The following is a 19,570-nucleotide window of genomic DNA, read 5'->3' as shown; positions in this document are numbered from 1 at the left end:
AATGACTGGCCCCAAGGAAAAGACTGAGTTTTGTTTCCTCAAGACCCATAAGAGATAAATATCTGGGCCCAGTTGCTCAAAAGGTGGACACTTACTTATCCTCATCGGGCCCATGAGGACTCTTGAGGCCGGCCAGAAAACTGCGCCATCCATCCCAGTTCGCCGCCGATGCGATAGCTGCCCCCCACGAACACCAACCCAGCTGGTGGATAACGCTTTCCAACAGATATCCAGGCAGATAGCGCAGTTTGTTTCGTTTACACTTACTCACCGAATAGTGATTTATCCGGTGGCTAGTTTTATCACCTTTTGAACAACTGGGGCCTGAAGCCTTCCAGCACTCTGCTTGACATGAATACAGTTTTTTATACCATGCCATAGAAAATACAGCCAATCAGAATACAGAAAAGCCGTTGTATATTCGACGGTATTCAACCCAACCTTCCCATCGTGCGCTGCGATTGTATTCTCGACGACATTTAGTAAGCGTATTTTCTATGGCATGGTATAAAATAGTTACACAACACTTTCTCGTGGTATACTATGGAATATCCCACTTGTCACTTGTATTTTCTCGGTATACACACTCGCCTAAAGGCTCGTGTGTATACCGAGAAAATACAAGTGACTCGTGGGATATTCCATAGTATACCACTCGAAAGCGTTGCATAACTAGTATGTATTCTCACTGGTAAATTCTAGGCTATAAGTGGGCAAGAATGAGTGTGTTTCTCTCTTCCCCGGAATTTCCTTTAGTGGAGGGGAAATGGTGAAAAAAAGGGGGGATCTGGGGAACAGTGGGAAGTCAGAGCAAAACACCCAGTTTTCCCTGCGTGCTTTCATGTTCTCTCTCAAGGCTCCATGCACTTACTTTTCACCTCTCCCCATTTCCCAGCCTAACCAAAACTATAAAAAAGGCCTCTGCGGTGGAGAAAGTGAGTGTGCAAAAAAATTACTTCACACCAGGAGAAGTGAGGAGTGAAAGAGATTTCTCAGATGCTCAAAAAAAATGAGGGACTACAGCCAACTCTTGTTAAAGCGGACAACTCAGGGCGTCATTTAGTGTCCGTTATAGCGAAAGTCCGTAATAGCAGGAGTCATTTCCAGTCTAACCTCTTATGCTGGGGATCTGGATTTTGTCCGTAATAGCGAGTGTCTGCAATAGCGGGGTGTCCACAAGGCGAGAGTTGACTGTACTACTCGCACTATAGGTAAGTTGAGCATTACTACGCTGCTTCCTTCCTAAAATTTCTTGACTTCACCCATGGATAAATCAATTCTCCTTTTGCTAATTTCCCAAGCAGAGATGGCCAATTTTGATTGTAATCTCCAAGTCCAGGGTATCTGTCAATCAACTGGCATCGTAACAAGTCCACGACAGGAAGTGGTTGATTGTGGAGAGCCAGACACACCACTGTCAAAGGACCTGTTATACCTTTGAAGAAACGCTGCAATTTGGTAAGTCCTCTTCCTGAAGAATCTGATGAGTCGAGAAATTCAAACTTTACACCTCCTGTAAGGAATCAAGGCAACACATTGTTTTAATAAATATCGTTCTACTTTGGTATTCCTACATGAAGTATGAATCTTCTAAACCTTGAAGATTTGCATGGATTTTACCACCATTAAAGGTGGGAAATGGGGAAATTGGGTAGGTTTTGAATCCCTCTTCTTGACTAGTTCCTGCCTGTCGCACAGTCTCGTTCCCAGAGCCAGATTGTTTTTGGTCAATGGTGACCGAACACTCAACAGCTCTGGGTAAATCAAACAAAGGCATCTGCACACAATCAAACCCGAACCAGGAATTCCTGATTCCGGTTTGATTGTGCGTGTGTGCCAGAGATTGTAGAAGAAATGAACAAGTTTTCAACAGCCAGTCAGATTTGGCTATGGTTTTGGCCGGCTTTCAGTCAAGCACAGATTTCTTGATTCTTGGTGCCAGCCAAAAGAATTGTGGCCTCTGTCCTGTAGCAAAGAAACTTCCACCAATTTCAAATCTTAGCTGCATCCCTATTATAGTCTGTACCTTCTAGCATAACTATAATAAAGAGCCCTTGTATACTAAGAATACCAGTATATAGAGATCAAAATGTATGACGTACCTGGTATCAAGTCTGACCTCACAAAAGCCGTTATCAATGCAAACACTGGGAGATTGTTCATCATATCAATTGCTTTGCTAACAATGCCTTTCACAAATAATACAACAAGTCGGAGTGCTGTAAACACAGCATAGTACATGGCAGTTGTCGGCAAAAGGAACAGGAGGACAGTGAAGCACAAAGTTCCAATAAACAGTCTGTCAGCTTTGTATGGAACAATGTCCACTTGATTCTTTTCAACATTCCATTTTCTGCCTGGGAAAAGTAATGTATTACAATAATAAGATTATGATTAAAATCAAAGAGAAAGATCTGTCCAGCTCACAACAACTTTACCTATGCTGTTCAAGAAACATTACCATAAGTTGCAAAGTAAAGACATAAAAAGAAAATTAAACAGGATTTGAGCCCATGAAGTTTGTGGGTCTGAGCCATCATGCCTCTACTGCTGAGCTACTATAAAATTTCAACAATAAGCTTCCTAAAATCTCACATTCCAGGCTGTATGTAGGGGGTGCAATAAGTGTGTTCGCACCTCCCCTAACCCCCCCCCAAAATGTTTTTGATGTGCAAATTTCCACATAAAAAATAAGCCCCATATATAGACCCTCCCCAAAAACTAAGCCCACCTGAAATTATGCGACATTGGGTTGTTTCAGAAAATTTCCATACCCCTCACATGGAACATTTTTTTGGTTTGAATCCCCCCATCCCCCTGGAAATTCCAGTTAAGCCCCATATATACTTTCCTTTAAAATTTTTGGCTTTTGACACCCCCACCCCCTTGGAATTTTATGACCTTCCATGGGGTGGGTATGTATATTTTCTGAAACTGCACATTGAGCAAATAAAAGCCCAAAGCTTATTTTCAGAATTTACATATTTTCACATTGGAATGCCCCCTCAAGGGAACAAGTGCCCTATTACGATTGTCTAACCTGTGAATAGTTTGGCCAGAGTCAACAACTTCTGAAGTTGGAAATTGTAAAGCCTTGCAGCATACACATAAAAGCAGTAGATATGTAGTGTTACCAGTGACAAGACATCTGACACCAAAGACAATAAGAACGTCACTCCAAAACAACCAGACATGATGATTAGGCTGACAATGACCTGTAGATAAGGCTCAATATAATTCAGGTAAATCTGCCACAGATAAATGTGGTACAGAAAGAATGTGCTCAGATACTCTGCCAGATGTATGTTCAGTTTCAGTCCGGCTGGCGCTCCTTTTAACCAATCCAGCAATGTGCTGAGCCATTCCACAACAGTGTCAGTCTTTTCCATCATAAAATCTGTGGCACGCATGTTATGACCATTTGAAAAAAGCCATGACACGACGAGAAGCCCTAGAACAATGTCGATCACCATTGTACACAGTAAACTGCCAAACAACACCACAGGAAATACATGAACTCTAGTATCCTTCTCCAAACTTTTGTTCACTTTATCTGATGTCATTTTTGGCTCCTTTGAATCATCGTGTTCATCTTTTAGGCTTTTTGGCTGATCAAGACACATACACAATGCCTTCACTTGCCTAAAACGTGTGCATAACTGTAGGAAAACAGCAGATAAGCTTGACAAGAATTTGACTATCTCTGTCAAGATAGGGCGATCATGCTTTCTTCTTTGAGACACTAAACCAAAAATGCTACTAAAAACCTTAAAAACCCAGTTGTAGAAAAAGTTGACACCACAAAACCAAGCTTCACCAGGATTTTTCGTTTCAAGCAATTTGTGGATACTGCCCTCTGCATTGTGAGATTTATTAAGCAGTAGAAGCACTTCAGACAATTCTGTGGTTGACTTTTGTTCTTGGCCCAAGGATGACGGTCTCCAAAACTTGATGTTACTAACGTTTGGAGGTCCGGTAGTCAAAAAGGCATTCCCAGAGGGCTGTTTGTACAGAATCACCACAGAACTATTCAGTCTTAATTTGCCCCCAACAAAGTACAACAGAGGCGCATTGGAATTTCTTGCTAGGCGTAAGATAATCAGTTCATCAGCTAAAGCCGTCTTCGCTGCCGCCAATACTGCAGAAAAAGATTTTTCGTGATTTTCGTTAAGCCAGACTCCAAGAATAGATAAAGAAAGCTGTTCGGCTCCTTCACAGATATTTTGCAAATCCGAGTTTTCTGGTAGATGAACGACAGTCGCGGCGACAAAAATGTTTTCTTGATCTTTCTTCCATCCAAAGATGAAGCCACTTTTTACGCTCAGGCAATGACTAGGAAAAAATACTTTCATATTTCTTGTCTTGTTTTTCACTCCACACCAATGGAAGCTGCCATCTTTGAATTGAACGATAGGAGACTGGTGATGAGTTTGGCGATTTTGTTTCCAGTCCGTCCGCGTGCATTCCGAAACAAGCGCGCGTGGACACTCCAAATTTGGGGGAGTGTCCGGGGGAGGCGTCTGTTTGTTTTTGTTGACCTAGTCGTGTTTATCTAATCGAAGAAAGTCCAATTCGATGCTATCAGCATGAAAATCGTTTCAAATTTCCTTTAGCAACTCAGAATCGCTGTAAATTTTAGCACTCAAGAAAATATGGCTGCACCCAAAGCAGCCAGCGTAGCGCAACAAAGCCGATTGCTGCGATCATTACGTCATCATCTGCCCCGGGCCTTTCTCTCCTTCTCTTCCAAGATGGCGAACGAATCCGGACAAAAGACGCTCGATCCTTTTCCACATTTCGGTACCTTGGCGATTCACGCTGGTCAAGAACCCGAACAATGGAATTCAAGGGCAGTCGTACCGCCGATTTCAATGGCTACCACTTTCAAACAAGATGCCCCTGCCGTCCATCGTGTAAGTTTCCTCTTAGAATAATTAAACAGATTTACTACTTATTAATCGTAATCGATCTGTACGTACGTATTGTCAGTTTGTAAACAGCTGTGTGTCATTTCGCTGATCTGTATGCGTCTTTTAGGGATTCGAGTACTCGCGATCAGGAAACCCGACAAGAAATTGCTTTGAGACGTGTGTCGCGGCTCTCGAGGGAGCAAAACATGGTGAGAATTGAATTACTTTAATTGGCTTATGCCACGTGTTCCACTGATAAGTTCTTGTAATAATCTAAAAGCTTAATTATCTGGGCATTGCGGACATGAATTTTGATGAATATCAGTTTTTAATATCAACACTTCAGGATTTTGATTAGTGTACTGCCAATCACTTGTAAGCTTGCTGTCTTTTTTGGTTGTATAATGCGCTATAAGTCCTTATATGCAAGCTTTAATAATTAATCATCGACCTTCCGGGCAGGGGTCGACTCCCCAAGGTTTTGTTCAGAAGAATTCCAAGGGCAAATGCTGGGACAAATGCTGGCCTGATCCCCAGCTCCGAAGACTAACAACAACATATAAAGATGGAGATCATTTTATTTTTAAGGGCAACAGAAATACTTGTTGGGTAGGACGAGGGTGGGTGTATGGCATGGGGCGCCTTTGTAAAAAAAATAATTATTATTTAAACCAAATTCATGCCATTTTTTCTTATTTATAAATAATTGCAAATGCCAGGAAACTAATAATAATTATAATTGTTTTAGGGACATTCTGATTTTAATATATATAATTTTTACCATCACATCATTGTTTCTAAATAATTGATTAAAGGAATTCAATTATTTATAAATCAGGCGATCTCTTAAAGTTTTATTTATAAATCATTGGGTTGAACAACTTCACTATTTATAAATAATGAAGCTTACTCTGCACACAAATTCATTATTTTTTAAATCATGAAATTTTGCCTCTGCGACAATGGACCAAACAAAAACAAATATTGAAGAAGCCCTGTGGTAAATCTTGTAACCTTGGAATGAAAAAAAAAAACATTGCAGAATCTTAAAACTGGAAAAAATGATTGTCATTTGATTATTGGCACTTTTATTTTTGGAATTTTACCATAAAATAAGATGTTATTATTAATATTGTTTTGTGTCATCTGTTAGGCTTGGCTGCTGCATCTGGTTTATCAGCGACCATGCTGTTGACTCACCTTCTGAAGACCGGCGAACACATTGTTTGTGTTGATGATGTGTATGGAGGTACATGACCATAATATACCTACTTTTGCTTCGATAAGGGCTAATTAGATACAGACTGACGATCTTTGTTATTATTATTTATAAATTAGGTACCAATAGGTACTTTTCAAGGGTGGCTGCCACACAAATGGGGATAGAAATATCATTTGTAGATGCAACTGATTTGAGCAAGCTAAAGAGTGCTATCAAACCCACAACCAAGGTATGTAGCACTTATCTTCAAAGTACATCACACGTACACCAACAATTCAATCTTGTCCCCAAAGGCCCTGCTCCTTCTGGTCTGTGCCAGAGATCGGGACCTCTGGGCTAATCTGAAAGCCCGCCACAAAGGTGACCAAATCTGATTACATACATACATACGTACTTTATTTAACGTGGAAAAAAGTACACACTTAGCTGTTAGCTAGTTTACAGGTGCTCCACGATTAAAAGTTTAGTATTTACAAAAGTATTTACATCAAAACAAAGGGTATAAAAGTATTACATCAGACTATTTTAAAATGGTTAAAAAAAAAAAAAAAAAAAAAAAAGAAACAAACAAACAAACAAACAACAACACCATCTAGCTAAATTAAGATTCCTAAAAAATATATATATATAAATATAAAAATCCTATCTAAAAGCGATAAAATATAATTATTAAACATTGAAATCAGTTTGTCTAATCTTTTTCAAAAAGTCCTTTGAGCCTGCCATGGAACGAATATCACGAGGTAGCATGTTCCAGTGCTTTGCTGCAGCATAACGCCACGACTTAAGACCATATCTGGTAGTGTTCACTTTAGGTATGGAAAGATTAAAATTACCGCGAAGATTGTACGCTGTTCTCTTTTCAGTTATAAGATTTTTGAAGCTGGATGGTGCCCTGCCTTGAATAATATTGTTCACAGTCAATAACATATCTTGAGTGCGACGATTTTCTAAGGTTGATTTTGATCCGATACGCCGCAAGAGCGCTTCGTACGACGAGGTCTTGTCGCTGTACACAAATCTCAAGGCCCTCGCATTTGTTCTTTCCAGTTTTTCTATATTTCTTCTTCCACAGTGATACCAAACTTGACTACAATAAGAAAAATAAGGTAAAATAAAAGCTCTATACAAGGATTCCTTCGTATTACAAGGTAGAATGTTCTTTAACCTGCTTAGAGCGTTTATTTGGCTCCCCACCTTGCGACAAATGTCCGCAATGTGTGAATCAAATTTTAGTTTATCGTCTAAAGTTATGCCCAGTAATTTTATCTCCTTGGATACTGGAATTTCTTTACCCTCACATTCGATCTTGATGTCACACTGACTAGCATTTCCTAACACCATGGCGTTATATTTTGTCGGGTTGGCGATCATACCGTTTTGTTTGAACCAAGAGCTGGCATTGAACAGATCTTGGTTAATCATGTTTTCAACTGCGCGGGGACATTCGTTTGAGGCATGTAGATTGGTGTCGTCTGCAAAGCTTAGTAAGCTGCTCTCGTTTATAGCATAGGCCATATCGTTCATAAAAATATTAAAAAGAAGCGGTCCTAATATTGACCCCTGGGGTACACCACTACGAACGACATTCCACGATGAGAAACTGTTTCCCAGTTTGACTCGTTGGTAGCGATGTGAGAGATAGCTCTGAAGAAGGGACCACGATCTTTCATCCAGTCCGTAAAATCTAAGCTTTTCCAACAGAAGATCGTGAGGGATACAGTCAAATGCCTTGCTAAGGTCCAGTGTAGCAGCACCAATAAAGTGGCTTTGATCAAGTTTTTCTTTCCACTCTTCGGTAAGTGTTAATAGCGCCGCAGAGCAGCCATGAAATTTCCGATACGCGAACGTATAGTCGTGGAAAATGGTATCAAAATACGTACTCATCTGTGTATGGATAATGCGTTCAAACACTTTGTCGAATGCGGGCAGCACGGTGACAGGTCTAAAGTTTGCTTTGTCCAACACGCTGTCCTTTTTGTGTAAAGGTGTAATCTGACCATTCTTCCACCCTTCGGGGACTTCTGCCTTTGCAATAATAGTATTTATAAGATCGCTTAGCGGTTCAGACACTGATGGTGCCGCTGCCTTGACTGCTCGTGGCGGAATCAAATCGTATCCCTGGGCTTTGTTTGTCTTGATGTTGTTGAGTATTTGCTTTACTTCGTGGTGATTTGTAAAACGAAAAGCAAAGTTCTTACTGGCTGTACTGTTCTTAGGTAAGCGAGAGGCATGTGACTGATGTTGGAATGGAGTGTATGAATCGATTATTAACTTATCGGTGATATTTGTAAAATAGTCGTTGAAAATCTCTGCTACTTGAGCTTGATCGATAATCGTTCTGTTGTTTTCCTTTAGAATGATCAAATCGCTTTGCGCACGTTTCTTTGTGTGTAAAAGAGGACGTAGTGACCGCCAAAAAGCCCTGTAATTTTCAGCACGTGAGCAGCACAGATGATCAAAGTGTTTAATAACAGACTTTCGCCTCATGGAGACCACGCGATTTCTTAACACTCGGTATGCTTCCCAGTCATCTGTTTTCCTTGTTTTGTTAAATTTTCTTTTTAGACTGTTTCGCTTTCGAATGGCCTTTCTTATCTCCGGTGTAATAAATTTGGATTGGCCGGAAGCCGCCTTACGCTTTCTTATTCTGATGGGTGCATGTTTGTCAAGCACATCAGTATACATCTTTTGCCAGGCCCAGCAGATGTCATTGATGTCTTCGAACACATACGCTACATTAAACGGCACACATGCAAGGTCCTTATTGAAAGCATTCGCGTCGAAGCTTTTAAAACACCTGCCTTTCATAAAAGTGGTCTCTGGTTTGGATAATTTCTTTTTGAGAATAGTATAGACCAGTTTGTGATCACTTAGGCCTGTCTCCATTGTTCCTGATTTTAATGCAAATTTCGGAGAGTTTGTTGCTATTATGTCCAAGCAAGACTCTCTAGAAGCTGAAATTCTTGTTGGCTCCTTTATGAGATTGTCCAAGCCGTAAATGTCGCAGATATCTAAGAAGGTTCGACCTTGTTTCCCACTGTCTTGTGGTTTTAGAATATCGCAGTTTAGATCGCCCAAACATAACACATTAGCTCGGTTTGAAATCGCTGCGTCTAAAATTTCGCACATGTCGCTCGTAAACGTCTGGTTGTTTACTGACGGTGGTTTGTAAACATTAAGTAAAGACATAAGTCGCTGTCCAAGTTGGATGTCGACGAGTATTGCCTCCACTGCTTTGCTTCTGATTCTCACTTGGCTTGAAGGAATGGATTTACGAACATACAATAAAATACCTCCACCGCCTTTCTTGCGATCTTTGCGATAACATTCATATCCTTTGACCGCGAACTGGGAATCTGGAAATGATGCATCTATCTTCGTTTCTTGCAGACACAAAATGTCGAACGTTTCGATCCAGTCCTGAAGTTCACAGAATTTTCCAGCGAGAGCGTTTATGTTGAAACTTCCGATAATGAAGTTCTTATTTGCATATCCGTGCAAAGTGTCGAAGAGATCGCTATTTGCATCGTTTAAATGCCCATGATCTGAAAGTTCGCTTGAATTAGACAAATCGAAGAATGAATCGCTAAGCTGTGGTAGAGAACAAGTCAAACATTTCCAGTCTGCTTGAAAGTTGTGAAGATTTTTAGTGTCGTCCCTTCGTAGCCCTACACACTTGCCGTGATAGCTTCTTTTGCAGCCATTACACAATATGGCCGCCTGATTCTTCCTGACAGTCTTCTCGCAAGACGAACACTTAGGCTTTTCGGTCGGGCCCGGGTTTAGCTCAATATCGTGATGAAGAGCAACATCTGAAATCCATAAGCACAAGTATCCATGTTTGGTCCATTTGGTTTGAGCTGTTCTGATTCTGGACTGATTTTGAGTCGTCGCTCGCTTGAAGGCATTCAGTTTGTTTGACAACACGGCGCTCGAGTTTAAACGCTCTAATGAGTAATGAATTATTGCCTGTCGAAAACTTGTTCGTTTCACCACAATCTCCTGCGAACATGCACAATCAAACCGGAACCAGGATTTCTTGGTTCCAGTTTGAGATTAGTCCTGAACCATTAAGTTTCCCAACTGTTGGTCAAAGAGAACACAAGCTCTGGGAACTAGATTGCCAACAATAAATTATAGAATCTAGAATCATGTAGAAACAGCGATATGTGTGCAAAAGGCTACCCACTACAGCTGCAGAGGTCTTTGCACGCATTACATGCCTGTGATACTGATTCTTGGTTTATCTGTGACTCCCCAAAATTTTGTATGGGGGTGCGCCGCTGAGTCTTTGAGACCCTGGACCTGTTCCAGAGAAAATAAGGTGAACTTGCAACCCTGTTCCAGACAGACATTGGAAATAAAGGTACCCTGTTCCAGACAATAATAATGCACAACAGAAAAAAAAAATATATAGATATAAAAAAAAAACACTGGGGAATATCACAGTGTTCACTTGACTTGGTCTGTGGCATGAAGATAAAGCAACAAGGGGAGCAGAATTTGGTAGCTATACTTGATCATGCTAAATCAGGATTCTGGGGGAAAATCGACTCTGTTTCAGAGAGAAAGGCTGAATTCTGTACCCTGTTCCAGAGTCAGGGAGGCAAAAAAAAAAGCATACCCTGTTGAACGGCACATACCTGTATAGCCCAAAAATGGGAGTACCCCACCCCCCAGGTATGTCTTAGTTTTGTTATGATTTAGTTATGAGCATGAAAAGTTCACTGCCCAGCAGTAAAATACTACTTGCTCTGGACAAGCAGACAGGACTTTTTTGAACAATGCTTATTTTCTTTCCCTTTTAATTCAACTGGAATACAGATGGTGTGGATTGAGACTCCAACTAACCCTTTACTGAAAATTGTGGACATTCAAGGAGCTGCGGAAATAGTTCATCAACATGAAGTAAGTGTGTCACATGATGCATAAACTTTGACAACAATCAAGCCTGATTTTAGACAGTTACAGCCAAGTAGTGTGCAATAATTTAGCTTGATAACTAACAAACTTATTATGTTATAGGGAGTCTTCTTAGTGGTGGACAACACTTTCATGTCATCATATTTCCAGGTATAGTGTATTTGTAATATTTAACACGAGAGAGAGTGTTTCTTAATTCCAAACGTCATTAGAAAACAGTTGAAAAAATTATATGATTTGCAGTGGAGTTTTTTGGTGAACTTCGAGGTGTTTGCAAATGCAATAAAACACTGCCTTTAAAAGCGTTTGATGTATCTTTTAACGTGAAACTAAAAATGATCTGAATAAACAGAGAAATAAAAAATATCTTGAAAATCTATGCTAATTAAGATCAGATATCCAAACCACCATCATCATCATCATCATCAATCCTTATCGCGCCATTGGACGCATAAGGCCTCAAACCACCATCACAGTTGTGAAAGACTTTGTTTTAGCATGATTAATTATGAGTTTGAGAATATTAATTGGATGTCTGTAACTATGGCTTCCTTGCCAATGTAATAAAAGATAGGCACGCAATGCGCACATGACTTGTGTGCTTTAGGTGTGGTTTAGGATGGTACATGATGGTAAAATAGTAAGAGGACTGGATGTATTTCCCGGGGGGGGGGGGGGGTCTACTCCCTATAATGGCCTATACGGGGAGGCTCCGCCCGAAAGGGGTACCTTTTTTAGGCTTCAGGTATACAAGAGTAGGGATTTCACAAGTTTAGGTATATGAAAGGGTATGGAAATCTGTCATTTAGGTTTTTTCAAAGGGCCTTTAATTGAAATATTATGAACAGATGCAATTTACGGCTGTATTATTTCAATTTATTAAGCACTACATGAAAATGGCAAGAAAACGTCATTTTCTAAGTCTAAACCATGTCTTTCAGGTATTTGAAAGGGGTACCTTTTTTAAGTAAAAGGTATACGAAAGGGGTACAATTTCTGTCAAAATGGTATATGAAAGGGTAAGGTGTAAGAGCTCGGGGCGGAGCCTCCCGTACAAAACTTTTTTGGGTACCCCTCCCCCCTCCGGGATGTATTTTACACCCAATTGTCATGTTACAAACATTTACAATAAGAATGATAAAACAAAAGATTACAAGATGGTGGTCTTTGCATCTTAAGGAGAGGGGGGCAGGGGTGCTTCCACCGACTCATTTAATTTGTGTAATATTTTATTATTTTGCAGCGACCTCTGTCTCTTGGGGCTGATGTAGTTATGCACTCGGTCACAAAGTACATGAATGGTATGATTTATTTTCATCAACAGCTACTGTTTAAAATAAAATAATGGTTAAATAAAGTTTGGTGCACAAAATAGCATACCCCTATCTCCTCATGAAGGCATTTTTTGGCATTTTATAATTGAGTTTGCCATATTTATATTTTTATATCAACCTCTGGGATTTCTCAGATTTTTGCTAAAGTACTCCTCATAAACTCACCAATTGGGTGCCACTACTGCCACCCCCCCCCCCCCTTCCCCACTCTAAATCTAGCATGCCTGCCATTTCAATGTTTTACTGTACACAACTGTATTTTTTTGCATGGGAAAATGTAATAAACTCACATAAAGAAATACACAAACTAACAGTACTTGAAATTTATTAAAGACAAAGTATTATAGTAACCAATTCCTTTGTTATGAAGTCAAGGCTGACAGGGAAAAAAATTTGAATTTTCTTTTGTTTTATTCCCCTCAACCTCAACCTCAACCTCACACCTTTGTTTGGGATCATCAGAGCAAAATTTAAAACTAGCCTGTTACGGCCCAGTACAGAGCTTCAGATAAATATGTTTTTCACTCATTGATCATAAAATTAATGTTTTTTTTGCAGGTCATTCTGATACTGTTATGGGAGTGATTTGCACCAATAATGAAGAACTTTGCAACAAGCTTAGGTTTCTGCAAAACTGTGAGTACTCAAAATTAATTTAATAAATACTATAAATGATCTAACCCTCCTGAGGTGTAAATTGTGTATTAAATTCCCCTCCTATAAACACCCTGTCCCCCATAATAGATGCCCCTCTCCAAGAGTCGTCTTGAAAACCAAGGTAAAATTGCATAGGGCAAAATGACACAATTAATTTAGTTTCTTTCTTGACTCGCACATCGAAGAGGCCAATGATGCCAACATGGTTGACCCCGATGACGATGAAGACTTCAATATTGAACAACATCTCCAGGCCTTCCATTTCTTTAAGCGATGACAGTAAATAACTTTTTTTAGCACTGTACGTCATGTACAGTTTTAATTTAATGTTCTTTTGACTCAATTAGCTATTGGTCCTGTACCCAGTCCTTTTGACTGCTACCTGGCTAATCGTGGTCTGAAAACTCTTCATCTACGAATGCGCCAACATCAGGTCAATGCCATGGCTGTGGCCAAATTTCTGGAGAAAAACCCCAGGGTGGAAAAGGTGGTGTATCCAGGTATGTTGGGGAGGGGTTCACCGCGGTCAAACACCTCAGGCATATTTTCTTTCCATTTCGGCATTTTTTGTTCGTATTGAAGTGTTAGTACGAGCAAGGATAGATAAAATAGTTGCCGAGTGAAAGCATAATCCATTACCTCAGGTAAACGAGTGTTTTTACTTTTTAAATGTTTCACATTCGAACCAAAGGTGCTCTGACAAATAACGCCGACAAGTAGCTACAAGTCCGCATATCGCTATTTTCAAACACGTAGAACTTTTTTAGTAAAGCTCCAAAAAACTTAGTAAACCCTTAGGGTACCGGTTATGTATCAAACTTTGAACTGTGAAAATTAAAACCTTATCTTTGCAGTACTTATCTTATTTTTTGCATATTTCTGTCGTTTGACCGCGGTGGAGGGGAGGGGAGGCTAGGGTTGCTATGTTCAGGAGGGGTTGGTAGGTGGACTTCCACTTTTGCATTGTTGTTGTTTTTAGGTCTGGAATCATATCCCCAGCATGAACTTGCCAAGAAGCAGATGACAGGCTTTGGTGGAATGGTGACTTTCTTCATCAAAGGAGACATAGAGAATGCCAAACAATTTTTCAAATCATCTGAGGTAACTTCATTAAGTTAACTCTTTATAAAACAGGAAGGTTTTTGGAGCACCTATTAGCCTGAATGTGATCTAGCTGTTGTAGGAATGCAGATTAGTGATCTGTGATTGCAGAAATTAATTGTGGCGAAGAATAAGGGGAATAATATTTATTATCTAGTGTTGACACAAATGCTACATATATTATCTAACCTCAAAGGAATGCAATGCGTGCAAAACACTGCAAGTAGCTGTAGGCCTTTGTACCCGTTGCATGCCTACATTTAAATTAGCTTGGCAAATAATAGGTAAAATTAGGTTTCTAAGAAAATAAAGGAATAACTACCACATTTCCTTGGTTGAAGGTCTGGAACACTTATTTCAAATTTCATGAGGGTAACAGGGTTGTTAGTTAAGAAGGGATGCTGATAAAATCAAGGCAACGGTGTACCTAAGTCAAGAAAATTTGTCAGATGAGTAGAAAGCAAAATATCTGGAATACTTTCCTCAAGTCTAAATACATGTAAAATTTTAGACAATGAAATCAATGATTTTATTTTTCAGTTATTTACCCTTGCTGAGAGTCTTGGTGGGTTTGAAAGCCTGACAGAATTACCGTAAGTTTTTTGTGCTTTTTTAAAAAAGAAAATGTGTGCACTTGTTTTTGATACAATAGACCCTGATGTAAACACACTGAGTGAGATTAGTGGAGCTGACCTCAAAGAGATTGTAGTGACTTTGCATACATGAACTTGCACATACAAACCCTTTTCTGACATGCAGACAAAGGTTTATACAAGTTTGTTTGTGAATAGGCGATAGTAACTATGTTGTGAGCTTTGAAACTTTGTGTAAAATCTGTACGAGTTAACATCTTAAATTTTCTAATTCAGACATCCATCATCTCTTATCCCTTGAAATTAATATACCGGTACCGTATTTATTCGATTAAACACCTCGCTCAAATAAACGCCGCCCTTGAATAAAAGCCGCATTTTAGAGCAGCAAATTTAACAAACGCCGCCCTCAAATAAACACTGCATCGTGCCGAATAATAGCATCAAAAAGTTTGAGCAAGCCTAAAAAAAAATATTTTCCTTGATTGTAACAATGTTTTAATATAATGAACCTAGTAAATGGCCCAGCTCACAACGAGTCTCTTGTAGCTCAGTTGGTTAGAGCGCCCAACCGGTATCTGGGAGGCCATGGGTTTGATTCCCGTCGGGAATTTTTCTTTGTCCCATGCTCGTGTCATGTTGAACCTTTCATCTTCATTAATGAAAATGACTATTTTGTTTTAATACAGTCGAAGCTCTCTTAACGGACACTCTCGTAAGCGGACAGCTCTACTTACGGCCGCCTTGTTTGAAACCCCGTTTTAACTCCCATACAATCTCTGTATTTTTACATTCTCGTAAGCGGACATTCCCGTAACCGGCTGCGGACACTTTCAGAGATTACGACTTAGACTTTTTCTTTGTTTTTAAGCTCCCGTAAGCGGACACCCGAAAGAAAATCCTACTTACAACCTCTGTATCCTGTTATTATCAATCAAATTCACGTCGCCGTTTGTGACAATGATTTTACAGTAATTACAGGACCACATTTTAGTGCTTGTTTTGTCGTCATCCACGTTGGTCCGGTTATTGTTAGCTGTGCAAGCTCCCGTAAGCGGCCATCTTTCCCCTACACCTCTAGTGGCCGCTTACGAGAACCATTCTCGTAAGCGGCCAGCTCCAGTTACGGACACTTTTTTCGCGTCCCGAGGGTGTCCGCTTACGAGAGCTTCGACTGTATAATGAAAATGACTATTTTGTTTCCTAGGGCGATCATGACTCATGCATCAGTTCCAAAAGATCAGAGAGAAGAATTAGGAATATCAGACACTCTGGTGAGTTTCAATTTGACATTCCTGGATGTTGCACTTTGAAAACACAATAACAGTCAAAATGATTGAAATTACTGCTTGAAAAATTGTTCCCATTAAATCAACGCTGCACCACACAACCCAATTGGAAGTTCAAAACAACTGCACAACCTCACACAGCTGAAACACGTAAGCCCTGCAAAACACTGTATGTCACTCCATGGTGCATGGTCCCAAGATCCCTGCTGACCAGAATTAGCTCGATTCTAACTTAGTCTAAATTTAATTAAGCCACATTTAAATATCCAGAGTTGTTTTGATTTTGTAATTAAAGTAAATCACGTAATAATTAACTCTGGTATTCATATCTGATATCCACCTTGAATGCCCCTTCCTCCCCCCCCCCCCAAAAAAAGAAAACATCAATTATGACTTCAATTTATATTTTACACCTTTAGATGGAACCTTGTGATTCATTAAATTGTTAGCTTGCATGTTAACATTTGTTTGTTTAATACTTGCCTTGGCTTAAGCCTTAACCATGCTCAATGACCCATGCTGATAACTACCGGTACCTATTAAAAGCAGCTACTCAAATACCGGATGTTAAGAACTTTCAAATACCTCAAAATGTAGCATGGTCGTGTTTTTAATATATTTTTTAATGTAAGGTATGCAACCATCTTTCAGATTCGTTTGTCTGTGGGGCTTGAAGATACTGAAGATTTAATCGAGGACTTGGACAAAGCCCTCAAAAAAGCAGTAAGTGTTATTCCACAAAAGATATACATTATTTAAAACAACTGACAGAAGGTCAACAGAGAAATAATACCATTTAGCTAGCCAAGCAAGTTTAACAGGCTCTCTCTTTTTAAAGGGGTTCATAAAACAGTTATAATGAGAATAAGTATTGCCCAGTGCCAATTAAGTCCTGGACCAATGTATCAAATTAATCAAAAGCACTTCTGATACATTGCCCACTGCACGCATTGCATGCCTATAATACAGGTAGAACGGTTGGGTTCTCTCAGCATGCAGGGACTAAAAACTCCATCAACAATAACAATAACACAGTGTTTAAATTCTTTTAAGCGTCTGTCTAGTGCTATAAAGTAGATTTAGTGTTTAGTGTCCAAAAATTAGCACAGCCAATAAGTAACGTTCAAGTTTTGAGGAACATTTGACTGTTCAGTTTCTTATTGTAAATTTGTAAATTTACAAATTTGCCATTTACAGGTGCCAGATTCTCTTCTGTAGGGAAAATAAAAGCAAAATTGGAATTCAACAACAATAAAGGTAATTTACAAAGCATGATATCCGGCCTTTGCATGACACGGTCATGTGACCTTGTCAATCATAAAAACTAGGTGACCAGTAGTACAAAATGGTTGCCACAAATGAACAGCGCATGATGAAATAGTAAGGTTGCCAATTTTGAGACTGCTGATTCTTAAGCATGTGATTTTTTAGTTGCTTGAATGTTGGAAAAATTTAAAGGGTTTGTATGTTGAATGACAAGCTTTGCTATCCAGCAACTTTTTTCCATACAAATCCTCTAAATTTTTTAAACTTTCAAACCACTATAAAATAACACACTCGAGCATCAGCAGTCTCAAAATTGGCAACCTTACTTATTTCATCATGCTCTTTCCATTTCTGTTGACCAACTAAGCTTTAGCATGCTAAAGCGCGATCAGTGTTTATGCTTTATTGCGTAATTATATGCCCCAGTGATCTGGGGTTATCTGGTTGCTTAAGATTATAAACTTTATGCTTTATGCTTTATGCTTTATGCTTTACCTCTGTCACTAAATTAAGAGAAGTGTCATTGTAATTGTTTAATATTAAATTCTTTTATTTATTAATAAATAGTTCTTGACAGTTTATTTTTTTGACAATTTTAGAATACTTTGTATACATGTTTTAACTAGTGTAATCCAGTGGCTGGCTATTTTTGATACAAGGCCCTCAGAGCCCTCAGAGCTTGCCCACGTTTTCTTGTGCACTAGCTGGTGCCAAAAATGCTATTACACAAAACCATACGTAAAACAGTTTTATAAACATTCCATTTAATAGGACAGCCACTGCGTCATGCCAAAACAGTTATTAGACTGTTTGCTTGTTGTTTCTAGAGCGGTTTTCACTTGAGTGTCGAAAGTAAATTGCGTTTGCTTTGGTTTTGCATTACTACGCTTAGTGATTGGCTTAAAAATCTCGCGCCACTTTCTCAGCCAATCAGGAGTAAAACCAAAACCAATCGTGACTAGCTCGCGCACGTTTTCCCCCGCTTCGTGCCAGCTACATGTATTTGCTTCGAGTTTTGATTGGTTCACTGGATTGTCTGTGTCCTTTGTGATTGGTCATAGTAACAACTTTGGTTTTGGTTTTATGACACACGATTGAAAACTGCTCTATCAACTTTGATTGTTAGATTGAAAGGGATAGAAACCTCAAGCTTGCCAAGTCAAAAAATAGTTAAATTTACAGTGTAGTTACAAAACACCTGCACGGAACTTGTTATATTAAATATACAATTTGACTAACAATAACATTATTATGATATACTGTCCTAATAACTCTCTTGATACACTGTATAATAACTCTTTTCATATAACCCAACATTGACTACGAGCAATCTCTCTTTTGCTTTTAAGTCCCTGGGGACAAACCCGAATTCAAAGCAAGAAAGCACAATGTTGTGCTGCCTTGCTTTTGTGTCCTTCCCCACAGACCATAAAGCAAAAGAGAGACTGCTCGCAGTAGAAACCCAAAGGTATCTATAGCTAGAAACCCTGGAATTTCTCTAGACGTAATTGCAACATTTAACATTTCCTAACATTGTTTTGTTGTACCTTGTACAAGTAAGCCATTTTGCAATGAAATGTGTTTTCTTTCCGTAGCATTTAACATTTTCAGAGTATAATATAAAGCTTTGTGTATTCCATATGCATAAAGAAGTTTGTAACATAATTATTCTGTTCTTTTCTTAGGTCTTCAAGTTGCCTGACAAATGAAAATGAACTCTGATATTTAATAAAGATGCAGCAATATTTAAATGCAATAAAAAATGGATGCATTTATTTTGTGTACGTCATTGTTTAACATAAAAACCTTTATTCCATCTTTTGCCACCTTTTTAACATTTTCGAGCTTGGGTAGATTGTCCAAATCTATGGCAAAAGGACTCATCTTTTCAAAATTTTGGTCACGTAACTAACCCATTGACTCCCGGAAGCATGCCTTTCTGGAAGCATGCCTTTCTTTCCACAATCATCGGAGTTTAGGCCATTGTTGTTCAGGCATGTGCACAAATCACAATTTTCAGATTTTGGACGAGAATGTGCCCTACCACTCTAGGCTTTTCGTTTTTCATTTAACTATTTTCTTTGCCTGTTTCTCTCATTTCTACCCCCAACATTTTTATGATAACAAAAAAAAATGAACATTTTTTAGAATACAAACGAAGTAGCTTGCAGGAAAGATGAATTTATAAGACCTTAATTGCTGAGTACAAAGCAAAAGTCACTCACTCACAGGGAAATTAAAAACAACCCTGTTGTTTTACCTCCAGCAAGTC

General features: G+C 39.1%; 2 protein-coding genes across 2 annotated transcripts; one reads left to right on the top strand and one right to left on the bottom strand.

The window, feature by feature from the left end:
* Positions 1–691: 691 nt before the first annotated feature.
* Positions 692–4,665, bottom strand: LOC144638146 (phosphatidylinositol N-acetylglucosaminyltransferase subunit Q-like). Its single transcript, XM_078497340.1, has 3 exons — positions 3,041–4,665; positions 2,103–2,357; positions 692–1,513 (listed from the first exon to the last, which is right to left on the bottom strand). Exons 1-3 carry the CDS (start codon positions 4,350–4,352, stop codon positions 1,227–1,229), a joined length of 1,854 nt encoding a protein of 617 aa, XP_078353466.1. The 5' UTR covers positions 4,353–4,665; the 3' UTR covers positions 692–1,226.
* A 57-nt stretch (positions 4,666–4,722) lies between these two features.
* On the top strand, positions 4,723–19,070 carry LOC144638200 (cystathionine gamma-lyase-like). The gene is made up of 15 exons (XM_078497407.1): positions 4,723–4,913; positions 5,038–5,119; positions 6,064–6,159; positions 6,249–6,361; positions 10,960–11,043; positions 11,161–11,208; positions 12,302–12,359; positions 12,951–13,028; positions 13,397–13,549; positions 14,029–14,150; positions 14,691–14,743; positions 15,951–16,017; positions 16,684–16,755; positions 17,230–17,289; positions 18,984–19,070. Exons 1-14 carry the CDS (start codon positions 4,752–4,754, stop codon positions 17,248–17,250), a joined length of 1,209 nt encoding a protein of 402 aa, XP_078353533.1. The 5' UTR covers positions 4,723–4,751; the 3' UTR covers positions 17,251–17,289; positions 18,984–19,070.
* The last annotated feature ends 500 nt before the right edge of the window (positions 19,071–19,570 follow it).

The sequence above is a fragment of the Oculina patagonica genome, chromosome 14 (genome assembly GCF_052425735.1).
Source record: "Oculina patagonica isolate OP01 chromosome 14, crgOcupat, whole genome shotgun sequence".
NCBI lineage: Eukaryota > Metazoa > Cnidaria > Anthozoa > Scleractinia > Oculinidae > Oculina > Oculina patagonica.
This window is presented reverse-complemented; position numbering and strand designations above follow the sequence as displayed.